The sequence below is a fragment of the Bos grunniens genome, chromosome 13 (genome assembly GCF_055505025.1).
Source record: "Bos grunniens cultivar Pamir isolate PY7600 chromosome 13, Bosgru_T2T1.0, whole genome shotgun sequence".
Classification (NCBI taxonomy): Eukaryota; Metazoa; Chordata; class Mammalia; order Artiodactyla; family Bovidae; genus Bos; species Bos grunniens.
Genome location: NC_141177.1, coordinates 81,685,216 through 81,699,473, shown reverse-complemented (window position 1 = coordinate 81,699,473; position 14,258 = coordinate 81,685,216). Strand labels below are relative to the sequence as shown.

General features: G+C 41.0%; 1 protein-coding gene across 7 annotated transcripts in view; it reads right to left on the bottom strand.

Moving 5' to 3' along the window:
• The window catches only part of PAK5 (p21 (RAC1) activated kinase 5), a 422,360-nt gene that overhangs the window by 108,193 nt on the left and 299,909 nt on the right, over positions 1 to 14,258 (bottom strand). For all 7 annotated transcript variants that reach the window (XM_086335113.1, XM_086335108.1, XM_086335109.1 and 4 more), the window contains one exon: positions 8,229 to 8,442. In XM_086335113.1, coding sequence (XP_086191239.1) covers positions 8,229 to 8,432 — 204 coding nt within the window. In that variant the 5' untranslated portion in view covers positions 8,433 to 8,442. The remainder of the gene's footprint in view (positions 1 to 8,228; positions 8,443 to 14,258) is intronic.

Genomic DNA, 14,258 nt, shown 5'->3' with positions numbered 1-14,258 from the left:
CAGGGTGACTACAGATACCAAACTCTTGAGAGGGAGCGTCTGAGAGCATTTGTTCATGAGGCCTTAGTGGTCCAGTTTTCACTGGAAGCCTAGAATCTTCTGTGTTATGGGATCATGGAACACGGATGTCCAGTTGTTCTCTATTTGTTCCCTGAGCTGCTGTTGTGAGATCCAGTCATTTGTGATACAGAAACGTCACACAGATGCTTGGTGTTGGCCAGAGAGCCCAGAGGAGGTGTTTGTTTAATGTCCAGCTCTCCTCAGAATAAAAGAAGGGGTGAGTACCTGCAGGGCTCACTCTCCTGGGATAATTCCTTCTGCCCTGAAAATATCAGTTTTTGCTTTTTTGGAGTAATACCTAGGCCATAGGCATTGAAGGCTTCTCCAACTGTGAAAGGAAATGTCAAGGTAGCTTAGGCGAAGTACCGCTCTAACGGAGGAAAGATGGTGATGATAAGCAGAGGGGGTCAATTTTTACTTTTTTTTGACTTTCAAAGGTGGCTGTGTGGGTGGTGGGGAGTGGAGGTGGGGTGGGGAGTGGTGGGTGTGGGGCATGCCCAATACTAATCTCACTTACACAACAGAAAATGCTTTTCAGAAGTTTCCAGATTTGGTTGGATCATAGAAATGAAGATGGGCAATAAACCTGACTTTGGTTTTGGCCCTATCCACTCCTCTGGGACTGAGCTCACTTGCCCCAATCACCTGAATTTAGGTAAGGGAGAGAATGGGGCAGGTGTAACGTTTTCTTTCCATAGTCTCTGGTGCTGGGAAGGTTGAGAAGGCACAGTGAAAATGGAAGGAGGTTCCTGAAAATAATGGGCACCAAGACAGCTGTGAGACGCCAAGTCTGTTGTTCTCACTGGTTTTAAAAGTGCAGAAATACTAAAACTTTAGCGAAGGCTAATCACCTGTTATGCCAGTGAAAGCTTGGGTTCTAATCAACCTAATAGACAGTGCTGTGGGTGTTTTTTTTTTTTAATTGGATTTGTAATTTTTTGTGACTTGTTTTCCTTTTTAAATTTATTTATGTATTTCCTTATTACTTGGCTGTGTTGAGTCATGGGTGTAGCATGCAGGATCTTTGCTGCGTCATGCAGAATCTTTTTTTGCAGTGAACAGATGAGTTGTGGCACGTGGCATCCAGCACATGTGGGCTTTGGTAGCTGTGGGACACGGGAGCTTAGTTGCTCCCCAACACATGGGAGCTTAATTCCTTGACCAGGGATTGAATCCGCACCCCCGTACTGCAAGGCAGATTCTTAACTGCTGGACCTCCAGGAAAGCCCCCGCTGTAGGTGTTTTTAAGATGTTTTTGATGAGAAGTTTTAGCATATAGGCAATCTGCCATCAAAGTTTCATTTATAATTAACTTTTTCTTTTAAAAAAATTTAATGATCCCTACAAGACACACATTCCTTCTTCTGTAAGAGGTTTGTGCTTTTCTTAAATATCTTTTGATAAGCACAGAGTCAGAAGGACTTCCTGAATCTTAACTATTCATATTCATTTAATTAACATGCCCTGAAAATCTGCAGGATTGCATATCAAATCAATATTGCCGGCACAGTATAAAATTGAATCTGACCTTTATATGAATCAATTTATTTTGCAATAGAACAATTTCTTGATCTGAGACCTGTGTCCTTCATGGACAGGGATTTAACCAATGGTCTGACTGTGGCTCACAAAGCCTCCAACATCCAGTGTGTGAATGGACCTCCCCACCCCTTCCCTGCCCACTTTTTTCCAGCTCCCCCGGCCCCAGGCTACTTCCCCATGCCTGTTCCCACTCCTAGGGTCTTTGCACATGTTCTTCCTTCCTCCTGTGAATTTCTCCCCCATCCTAGGTCTTCTTCCTGGCTCCCTCATCACCTTCTTGAAGACTCTCCTCTAGGTCTCTGAATGGCTTCCCCCTCAGATACTTTATATTATGATGATACTTTCTTTTCTTCATCATATTTATTGCTACATTGGTGTGCTGTTTGTTTATTTAGATGATCATTGTCTGTCTTTCTGTGAGCATTATAGCTCCTCAGGACAGGGACCTAGCACTTAAGGACATCCCACTCACCCAGAGTGAGGCTCCAGTAAATACCTGTTGAATGAATGAGTGAAATTAATGTAAAATTTTATGCATCCTGGGGGTTTTAAAGATAAAGATCTCAACTGACTCAGAGGTAACAAGAAATTTGGTAACCAAATTATTAATATTTTTGCAATAACAAAAGTGTTAATATTTTAGTAAGAGGTTAAGTGTTGGTGAAACAACATATTTTATAGCCATTATGACAATTATGATATTTGATGTGTCTTTACTGTTTTTCTTTGCATATGTTTACTTTCCTCTGTTAAAATATTTCACCTGTGATGTTCTTGAACTATTTGGGAGCATATGACTACTTAATACTTAAATGCATAGTTTGATTAATGTTACTAATTTAATAATAGGTACTGCTATTTTTCTAAAATATTACTTAATAGATCCATAATTTTATCACATTGTTAAACTAAGTACAAATAGTAGAAAGTATTCTCCATACACCAAAGCTCCTTGGACAGTTGGGATCTGGCCACTGAAGTGTTGCAAGGGAAATACTAGCACCCTCATTTTATAGACAAGGAAACTCCTGTCTAAAGCAGCAGGCGGGTGATGTATCTAATGCCACCCATTGCAGTTGGCTGATCTTGGACTTACACACCATGTGCTCACTCCTTGGATCTCCTCTTCCTATTTTTAAATGCTTTTTAAATAAATTTATATTAAAAAAATAAAAAGTAAAAAAAATAAAAGTATCCCCCCAAAATAAAATAAAATGGCCATTCTTTTTATTTTTTTATTGGAGTATAGTTGATTTACAATGTTGTGATATAAAGGCTTTTTAACATTATTCTCTCTGTGTGTATTAGCACTTTAAAATGATTTCTAGGCTATTAAAAAGGGTGATTATTAAGTTCAAGCTTCAGTCCACCTAAAAGAGTGGTTCTTTTTTTTTTTTTTGGAACCTTTTGGAGACTTTATTATAGTGATTAGTGTTGATCCTTAACAAGAGAACTTACCAACTAAAATGGTTTGTCTGGCCATAGAGTAAAAGAGTGGTTCTTAAAGTGTGTCCTCCACCCATCAGTGGCATCAGCAGCATCTGAGAGCTTGCTAGACAGGCAAACCACGGGGGCCACCCAGAACGAGTGAATCAGAATCTCTAGGGTGGGGCCAGGAATCTTGGATTTAATAAAATCCTCAGGAGATTCAGCTGAAAGTCCAAGTTTGAGAACCACTAGGCAAGAACAAACATGACCATTCAACCGGCCCTTTATATGAAAGTGTTAGTTGCTCAGTCATGTCTGACTCTTAGCGACCATGTGGACTGTAGCCCACCAGGCTCCTCTGCCCAAGGAATTCTCCAGGCAAGAATAATGGAGTAGGTTGCCATTTCCTTCTCCAGGGGCTCTTCCTGACCTACAGATTGAACCCAGGTCTCCTGAAGTGCAGGCAGATTCTTTATCATCTGAGCCAGCAGCAAGGCAGATTCCTAACCACTAGACCATGAAGGCCCTTTATATAAAAGTGTCTAATTCAGCAGGAATTTTGGTAATACTGCTTATGACATTCTTGCAGACAAAGTGATGTCAGATAAAAAAGGAGTTTCTCAAAGTTATTTTCCAAAAGTTTTATCTTTTACAGGGTGCTCCCCACCCAACCCTCACCTTGCTGACATGCCTTTGGCTTGGGTACCTGAAGTTTAACTTTTGACACAATTCTAAGATAACCTTTGGCTCTTGGTTTCTGAGATTTTGGAAATGTTGGCCAGTGTAAACTTGCACTGCTACATTATGTGGACAAATTCCTTTGCAATGATCTAAATCAAGGTTCTCAAAGCATGTTCCCACACCAGCAGCATCAGTGTCACCTGGAATCTTTTCAGAATTGCAAATTCTCAGGCTCCATCCCAGCCCTGCTCAATCAGAAACTCTGGGGATAGGCCTGGCAATCTGTGTTTATCAAGCCCTCCAGGTGATTCTGTTGGACTGCAGCTTGAGAAACACTGACCTGAAAGAATCTACGTAGAAGAGTATGTCCCAGTGATTTTGACATGTGATTTAAATAAGGTTTGGACCAAAGCAGCTGACACAACCAATCAGAGAAGACAGTGTTGGTTGCCATGGTGAACTTACATTCAAAACCAGCCAGCCTGAAGTTTACAGTTCTGAAGAAACAGTACTTTGCCACCACCTAAGGAACTGTATATCTCTTCCACTACTGCTTTTATATCACAATCTCTTTTCTCATTTTCCTTTGTCTGTTTTAAAGGACAATTTGACTCCAAATTAGAACTGTCAATGCTACTTAAAAAAAAAAAAAAAACCAAAAAAAACGCTTTGCCAAAATGGGCTTTAAACATGTACAGCTCTACCTATTCATTACTTTCTATCAATTCATTCATGGCTTCTTATTCCAAAGAATGTTCTGTCTTCTGCAATATATTCTGCATAGTTTATATCTGGCCCTTCTCAGGTCATTTGCAAGATTTCCCCAGAGGAGTCTTGTCTAAAGAGTTAGTTCATCCAAACTTTGTGGCATGCTCTGGCCCCTTGAACCTATGATTTTCCTAATTTGAGGAGCTGGTACAGTCAGCGGATTCACTATGATATAAAAGTGCTGACAGCACCGGCTGCATTCACAGGGTCTGGGGAAGGAGAAGCTCCATCTAAAGGGCTTTGGTGAGAGTATGAAGGCTGGATTTCTTGGCTGTCTTTCAGTTAGGAAGCATTTAATTAACTGGTCTTTCTGGGGAAAATTCAACCTAGACTTCCAGATGTTCAAGCTGGTTTTAGAAAAGGCAGAGGAACCAGAGATCAAATTGCCAACATCTGCTGGATCATCAAAAAGGCAAGAGAGTTCCAGAAAAACATCTACTTCTGCTTTATTGACTATGCCAAAGCCTTTGACTGTGTGGATCACAACAAACTGTGGAAAATTCTTCAAGAGTTGGGAATACCAGACCATCTGACTTGCTTCTTGAAAAGCCTGTAGGCAGGTCAGGAAGCAACAGTTAGAAGTGGACATGGAACAACAGACTGGTTCCAAATAGGAAAAGGAGTACATCAAGGCTGTATATTGTCACCCTGCTTATTTAACTTATATGCAGAGAACATCATGAGAAACACTGGGCTGGATGAAGCACAAACTGGAATCAAGATTGCTGGGAGAAATATCAACCTCAGATATGCAGATGACACCACCTTATGGCAGAAAGTGAAGAAGAACTAAAGAGCCTCTTGATGAAAGTGAAAAGAGGAGAGTGAAAAAGTTGGCTTAAAGCTCAACAATCAGAAAACAAAGATCATGGCATCTGGTCCCATCACTTCATGGCAAATAGATGGGGAAAAAGTGGAAACAGTGGCTGACTTTATTTTTCTGGGCTCCAAAATCACTGCAGATGGTGATTGCAGCCATGAAATTAAAAGACGCCAGCTTCTTGGAAGGAAAGTTATGACCAACCTAGACAGCATATTAAAAAGCAGAGACATTACTTTGTCAACCAAGGTCCATCTAGTCAAGGCTATGGTTTTTCCAGTGGTCATGTATGCATGTGAGAGTTGGACTATAAAGAAAGTTGAGTACCGAAGAATTGATGCTTTTCAACTGTGATGTTGGAGAAGACTCTTAAGAGTCCCTTGGACTGCAAGGAGGTCCAACCAGTCCATCCTGAAGGAGATCAGTCCTGGGTGTTCAGTGGAATGACTGGTGTTGAAGTTGAAACTCCAATACTTTGGCCACCTGATGTGAAAAGGTGACTCATTGAAAAGACCCTGATGCTGGGAAAGATTGAGGGCAGGAGGTGAAGGGGACGACAGAGGATGAGATGGTTGGATGGCATCACCGACTTGATGGACATGAGTTTGAGCAAGTTCTGGGAGTTGGTGATGGACAGGGAGGCCTGGCATGCTGTGGTTCATGGGGTTGCAAAGAGGTGGACATGACTGAGCAACTGAACTGAACTGAACTGACTCTTGTCATTCCTTGTCTGTATTTATTTATTTTTTTCACAGACATTACTGTGCCTGAAATGTGCAGAAATCCAGGACTGGATTCATACTTGAGAGGTATTTTCCAGTCATTTCTCTATTAGCATTTAAATGTCTATAACAAACATTCCCCCATACAGACTGAATTCTCACACATTTGGCATCAAAGTTGGGAAGCCCATTACGTGAGTAAGAGAAACATGGGGCTCAGTTAGGTAACTTTGCTCCAATTCTCAGTGGGGCTGATAGATTTTGTCCAAGAAGAAAGGTAGCCAGCTCACTCAGGAGGTGGAAGAAATGAGCTAGAAGATTCTCTTATGTCCTACAGCCACCACACATGATGGATTATCACTGAGATGGGAGCTTCCTACTTTACCGCCAGCCAGGACGTCCTAGGACTAGCACAACTGAAAAACCATGGTGCAATAGATGTTACTCTAACCTCATCCCATAATAAGCACGTTCCACACTCCCTGACAAGAGAGCACATCCTGGCCTTTAGCTAGGACGATACACTAAAACAGCTCCCTTCCAGAATACTCCTCATCAAATGGCAATTTCTTAAAGTTAAGAAAATAGCCCTTGTTTCATTTGGACATTCTCCTTTGCCATGATGATCAATAGCAGATAACTTTTTGGGGCATACTGCGTCTTCCTTTTCTGGGTTTTATAAAAACTCGGAATATTGCAAAAAATAATGAAACGATACAGCAAATTCTTTCCAATCTTGATTTCTTTTTAGATAAGTTCCAGCCTATTATTTAGTCATTAGTGAGGCATTTATCTTTTATTCCAGAGAAAATCATCTTCAATAGAAGGATCAGTTCAGTTCAGTTGCTCAGTCATGTCTGACCTTTTGCGACCCCATGGACTGCAGCACTCCAGGCCTCCCTGTCCATGATACTGCCTAATATTAACAAGTAGAGTGGGTTAACTGGTCAGCTTCTATTAAATGTCGATCAATACTGTTTAAGATGAGAGGTTCCTTTTTGTCCCTAAAGATTTATCTTCTTGAATATCCACCTCATTTTTACATTTTAGCTGGCCTGAAAAGTTTCAAAATCTTATCAGAACATAAAATTTACAAGATGCAAGATTAAAACACCCTGTATCAATCTTTGGGCAGGACAGACCCACATGTTCAGTACTAGAATAAATTGACTAATAAGACCATGAATAAATGACAGAATCACTATTCCAAGTTACTCAGTGCAAGTGATCTCTTACAAGCATTTCTTGTAATTTATCAGCTAGGTTCCTTCTTTACACCCTTTAAAAATGCATCCACTGTTGTTTTACATATCATTTAAGCCCAGTGTATTTAATATGCACGTTAATACAGAATAAGGTATTTACATAGCTCAGATGCCTACTGATATAAGAAGTGAGGACAGAATTTGACCTATTGGATAACATGACGATAAACTTCAATGATGTTTAATTCCCACAGGAAGCCTTTGGGCAATGTGATGGCCCAGGGAATTCTTGTCATCCTGATGTACAGAAGTAAACTGCAAAGGCTGAGTTTTTGGTAGTCTCTTGACCTATCTGAAATGTTTTGAGTCTGATTTCCACTTTAATGCAATGATCCTGATGAACAGTCCTTTTAAAAATCTAGCTATTTGTTTAAGGTAAGTTATATCTTATTTTAGGAATCACATAATTCATTTTTATTTGAAATCTCTCTGTCTTAGACTATGAAGACTAAATATGTATAATTTATAGGTATGTATACACTTATAAATATATTTTATTATATACAAAATATATATGCATATGCATGTATGTGTGTATACATACATAAAAATCATTTAGTATAGTTAAAACCTGTTCTTACTAAATTTTGTATAAAAATTTAGACATTCTGAGGGCAAATGCATAACAACACAAGCCTGCCTAATATAATATCTACTCAGAGGTTACTGACACAAACACCATTTAAAGTAGAAATAAAAATTTCCTATTTTGTGATTGCACTGTATGAATATGAGTAAAAAAGACTCACATCTGAAAGCTGAGGTTGCTTTTCATGTGCTGCAATTTACAGTAAGTGGTGAACATTATAATCACTGAAGAATAACTGTGGATAATATATGAATGTTTAAAACAAATACATGATTTAGGCATTTGAGAGCTCACCCTGCATCAAATGAGGTCACACTTTTCAAGCCAACTTAAAGAGCAAGTCCTGGCCATACCTTCATGGGCGCCAGCTGGATGGGCGTGATGCAGGAAGGGTCCACCATGGGCTTCGGCCTGTTGGCGGTGTCTGCTAGCAGGCTGTGCCACTGCTGTGGGAGGCCGGTAAATTTCTGTTCCTGTGGATCAAACCCAGTGTGAACCCTGTGTTCAAAGTTGGATGGGCCCGATATTTCAATCTTTTTCTTTTTTTTCCCAAACATGATGCAAAACCTGAGAAATGAAACAGAAAAGAGAACAGTTTATTATCTTGCCAGCCAAAAGACCACAGGAAAATCAGTAATTCACTCATCGTTCTGTCTTTTCAGCTTTTCCACTATTAGCTGCAGACAATGCAAGTTGTACTTTCAGAGTCTATAGATGAGGCTGCTGCTGCTGCTGCTAAGCTGCTTCAGTCATGTCCGACTCTGTGCGACCCCATAGTCGGCAGCCCACCAGGCTCCCCCGTCCCTGGGATTCTCCAGGCAAGAACACTGGAGTGGGTTGCCAATGCATGAAAGTGAAAAGTGAAAGTGAAGTCGCTCAGTCGTGTCCAACTCTGCAGCCTTCCAGGCTCCTCCGTCCATGGGATTCTCCAGGCAAGAGTACTGGAGTGGGGTTGCCTTCTCCGGTAGATGAGGCAACTTCATTCAAAAATTTTGCTTTTTCCTTATACTTGCCATGTGGATTAGGGTTTTCCAACTCGCTGAGTTTGGTCATGTGACTCACCTTAACTAATGGACTGTGGAGGAAGAAAAAGTCCTGCAGTTCAGGGTGGATATGTTTTAAGATTTTTTTGATGTGGACGATTTTTACTATCTTTACTGGATTTGTTACAATACTGCTTCTGCGTTATGTTTTGTCTTGTTTTCTTGGCCCTAAGGCATGTGGGATCAAACCTGCACCCCTGCACGGGAAGGCAAAGTCTTAGCCACCGGACCACCAGGGACGTCCCCAGGGTGGAGGTTTTTGAAGGTATTGTGTTTCCACTTCCCTCTTACACTTCTGCCACTTGGCATGCACATCTCTCTAGTGGATGATGTTCCCTCAGCCAAGATTCTGGAAGGAGAGATACATGAAGCAGACACAAATCTGACCTCCAGGCTGGAGTCACACCAACAGCTGACTTGTGAGTATGAAATAAATGTTTGTCATGGAGTCATTAAGACCTTGTATTTGTTTGTTATGTGGTGTTACCAAAGCAAAAGCTGACTAGCACACAGGGAGAAGCATCTCAAAGTCTGATGTGCACTTAAAATCTAAAACATGTGTACGGAAAAATATGTGTAAACATGAAGAATGGGGTTAATAATTATATTTGCCACATAAAATTTTATTAGGATTAACCAAGTAAATACTTGTAAAACAAATGTCTGAAAAGCACCTGGCACAAAGTGAGTGCTAAGTGCTACAAGTATGGAACATACCTCTGGACGAATATACCAGAGATTGACTGGTATTGCCTGCAGAGAAGGGAGCCAGGAGGAAGCAGGGAACAATATCTACTTTATACTGTATATTTATAATTTTATACAGTGTATTTTACTTGTTTGAAACAATGCAGTTTACCTATTTAAAAGGTCCTATGGCTTCCCTGGTGGCTCAGTGACAACCTGCCTGCCAATACAGGAGACACGGGTTCAATCCCTCGGTTGGGAAGATCCCTGAAGAAGGAAAGGGCAACCCACTCCAGTATTCTTGCCTGGGAAATCCCATGGACTGCAGAGCCTGGTGGGCTACAGGCTATGGCTTTCCAAAAGAGTTGGACACGACTTTGCCACTAAGCAACGACAAATGACAAAGATACATGTAGAAAATATGTAAAATAATCACTTTATGCTTTACATTTATTGAAAACACATAAGGTACCCTGGGCTTGAATGCTACTTAGTATTCATTGTGATCGCAGGTGACTGTTTTTCCCTCTCTGAATTTATTGAACAGGACAAGCACAATCATTTGGGGAATCCCAGCGACCCTGTTGCACCTATTAAAAACATGGTGCATTGGCTTCAATGTTACTTTGTGGGGGAAACATTATCCCAGCCCTCAGACTTGAGTAGGTGGGATACACATACACTGCTACAGTCATGTACATATTTTTCTCCACGCTTATTCAATTGCTGTCAGTTGAACAATGGCATGCCTATTATCTGTCTTCCCTTCTAGAATATAAGATTCATAAGAGCAGGGATGCCGTCCACTTGCTCTTTACTCTTGGCCAATGTCTGGCACATGGTCAGTTCAGTTCAGTTCAGTCACTCAGTCGTGTCCGATTCTTTGCGACCCCTTGAATTGCAGCATGCCAGGCTTCCCTGTCCATCACCAATTCCCGGAGTTCACTGAAACTCACATCCATCGAGTTGGTGATGCCATCCACCCATCTCATCCTCTGCTGTCCCCTTCTCCTCCTGCCCCCAATCCCTCCCAGCATCAGAATCTTTTCCAATGAGTCAACTCTTCGCATGAGGTGGCCAAAGTACTGGAGTTTCAGTTTTAGCGTTATTCCTTCCAAAGAACACCCCGGACTGATCTCCTCTAGAATGGACTGGTTGGATCTCCTTGCAGTCCAAGGGACTCTCAAGAGTCTCCTACCAACACCACAGTTCAAAAGCATCAATTCTTTGGTGCTCAGGTTTCTTCACAGTCCAACTCTCACATCCATACGTGACCACTGGAAAAACCATAGCCTTGACCAGATGGACCTTTGTTGGCAAAGTTATATCTCTGCTTTTTAATATGCTATCTAGGTTTGTCATAACTTTCCTTTCAAGGAGTAAGTGTCTTTTAATTTCATGGCTGCAATCACCATCTGCAGTGATTTTGGAGCCCCCAAAAATAAAGTCTGACACTGTTTCCACTGTTTCCCCATCTATTTCCCATGAAGTGATGGGACCAGATGCCATGATCTTAGTTTTCTGAATGTTGAGCTTTAAGCCAACTTTTTCACTCTCCTCTTTCACTTTCATCAAGAGACTTTTCAGTTCTTCCTCACTTTCTGCCATAAGGGTGGTATCATCTGCATATCTGAGGTTATTGATATTTCTCCACATGGTAGGGGTCAAGAAATATTTGCTGAGAGACTAACATCACCCAGAACAGAACATTTAGTGAAGAACACCTAGGATCAGAGCTCCACAGATGTTAACATCATCTTTTTCACTCTCCCTCCCTCCCTTCCCTTCATCCTCCTTTTGAACTTCTGTTGTTGTTGTTTTTTCTTTTAACTGTTTATCCCTGCTCAGCCAGCAGGGGTTTCCGACTTCCTTCTAGTTTTCTAATGCTTCCATTCCTTCACTACCTGGTGAGAACCTGCTTTCTGGTTGGCTGTCTTTTTGCTGTTACTTCACATGTTGGAAGGGACAAAGAAGCTTGCATTGATCTCTTCTAATAAGGGCACTATTACCATTTGTGAAGTTCCAACTTCAAGGAACAATCACCTCCCAAAGGCCCCGCTTCCTACTGCCACCACACTGGGGCTTTGGGGATGGCTCAGCAGTAAATAATTCACCTGCAAATGCAGGAGATGCACGTTCGACCCCTGAGTTGGGAAGATCCCCTGGAGAAGGAAATGGCGACCCACTCCAGTATTCTTGCCTGCAAAATCCCATGGACAGAGGAGCCTGGCTACAGTCCATGGAGTCGCAAAAGACTCAACTCATTAAGTCACAACTTAATGACTAAACAACGTTTGGATTAGAATGTCAACCCATGGATTTTGGAGAGACACATTCAGACCACAGCACAGCATATAGTCTCTTGACAGGGATCAGAGTCTTCATAGCATTAACTCCCCTGACTTTATCAAAACCCATTTTCACATCCATCCTGGTTGTTACTTCAGACTCATTTAGCAAACTCACATAAGGTGACAATGAAAAACTAACGAAAGATAGGAAGGGCTCAGAAATACCTTGGCACGTTGTCTCTCTTGGAAACATAATGACATTTTTAAAAAACTCTTTATGTACCTTACTATAATTAGGTTAATAAGTATAGGTCAATTGATTTCAAACATTTGAGAACATCTCAGACAGAGCATAAAGAAGTAAAGGATGCAGTGGCAGTAGACTGTTACGGGAATGGCCTCGATGTCTCATGCCTGCCAGTGTCCAGCCCTTGGGCGGGTCTCTCCAGCACTGACTCTGGACCAGAATATGTAATCCACAAAAGGACAACAGAAATTATGACACAAGACTGGAACATGCTTGCCCCCTGGGGTGTGCCTCCATGCTGCTCTTGGAACCAGCCAGTGTGAGAACGAGGCCAGGCCATCTAGTTAGGGGGTGACAGATCATGTAATCCAGTCACTCATCAGCCCAGGCAATGAGCCCTGGAAACAGCTGTCTCACTGACCTGCAGCTGTCCACTAGTAAGCCCAGTCAAAACAAGCAGGAAAAAACAAACAAACAGCTGAGCTGGACCTACAGTATCAACCTACAGAATCAGAATATAAATAAAATGGCTGTTGCTTTAAGCCATTACATTTTGGAACAGATCGTTGCACAAAAAATGCTAACTGATATGATCCCATCCCCTGCCTCTTCAGATGCCTATCACTTTTCTCTATTTTAGTTGCTTCATAGTCTCAAGCACAGTGCCCAATCTGGGTAATCATATTAGCTGTTATATTGTGTCCACTCATTGGAGTCTTAATTGTGATGCTATCGTCTGGTTTGTCAAGGGCCTAGAAGGTTTTCTGTGGCCAAGAAATTATGCCAAATAAGTAAGTGACTCTATACACCATCTCTCAGTATTATTTTATGAAAATATAAGTACATTTGAAATATAATTTGGTCATGCATTGGTTGAGTCCACTTGACATTTTAATAAACTTCATGATCATTTTTAGAAACCAGGTGACAATTGTTGCAGAAAAATCATTTGAGGATTTGCATATATTCATACTTGAACAAGAACTGAGAATGTTAGATCAAACATTTTTAGAACCAGAATAGAAATGTCTTACTATTTCCTTTCCAACTGTGAATTTCTCACTGGATGCTATGGCATTCAAGTGAGAATATAAAAAAAGAAAATATTAATGAACTAATACTATTCTTGTTGTAAAATAAGACAGAGGAAACCCACAGCTGAATTAATTTGCCTACATTTCATCATGTGATACTATACAACTGTAATTTAAATGGTAGTAAATATAGTTCTAGGTGTCTAGTAAGTTTGAGTTAAAGAAGAAACAACTTAAAAAGAAAATGAAGCTGTAAACTCTAGAGTCATGTTCCTATGACCCTTACACATGACTAAAAGCAGAGAGGGAATCTCCAAAGTCTACAGTGACATTCCATGAGTGATGTCCACTCCCCTGATAGCACTGAGGAATCTCACATTCAGGCCAAAGATAGTATGGAAATCCTCCTCAAATCCAGACCTGCTTGGTAAAGGACTTCTTCTCTAGGATGAGTACCTGCTTAGTCTGGAAAAGTGCTAACTGTTCAGTGTGTCTGAGCTCACTTAAAACTCATGATAATCCTCTGGTGCGGGGTCCTCAATACCACCCCATGGTTTGATGTATTAGGAGGACTCACAGGACTCAGCACAGAGTGATGCTCATGATGATGAATTATTGCAGTGAAAGAACACAATGCAGAATCTGCAAAGGAGAAAGGTGTTATCTGCATATCTGAGGTTATTGATATTTCTCCCGACAATCTTGATTCCAGCTTGTGTTTCTTCCAGTCCAGCGTTTCTCTTGATGTACTCTGCATAGAAGTTAAATAAACAGGGTGACAATATACAGCCTTGATGAACTCCTATTCCTATTTGGAACCAGTCTGTTGTTCCATGTCCAGTTGTAACTGTTGCTTCCTGACCTGCATACAAATTTCTCAAGAGGCAGATCAGGTGGTCTGGTATTCCCATCTCTTTCAGAATTTTCTATAGTTTATTGTGATCCACACAGTCAAAGGCTTTGGCATAGTCAATAAAGCAGAAGTAGATGCTTTTCTGGAACTCTTTTGCTTTTTCCATGATCCAGCAGATGTTGGCAATTTGATTTCTGGTTCCTCTGCCTTTTCTAAAACCAGCTTGAA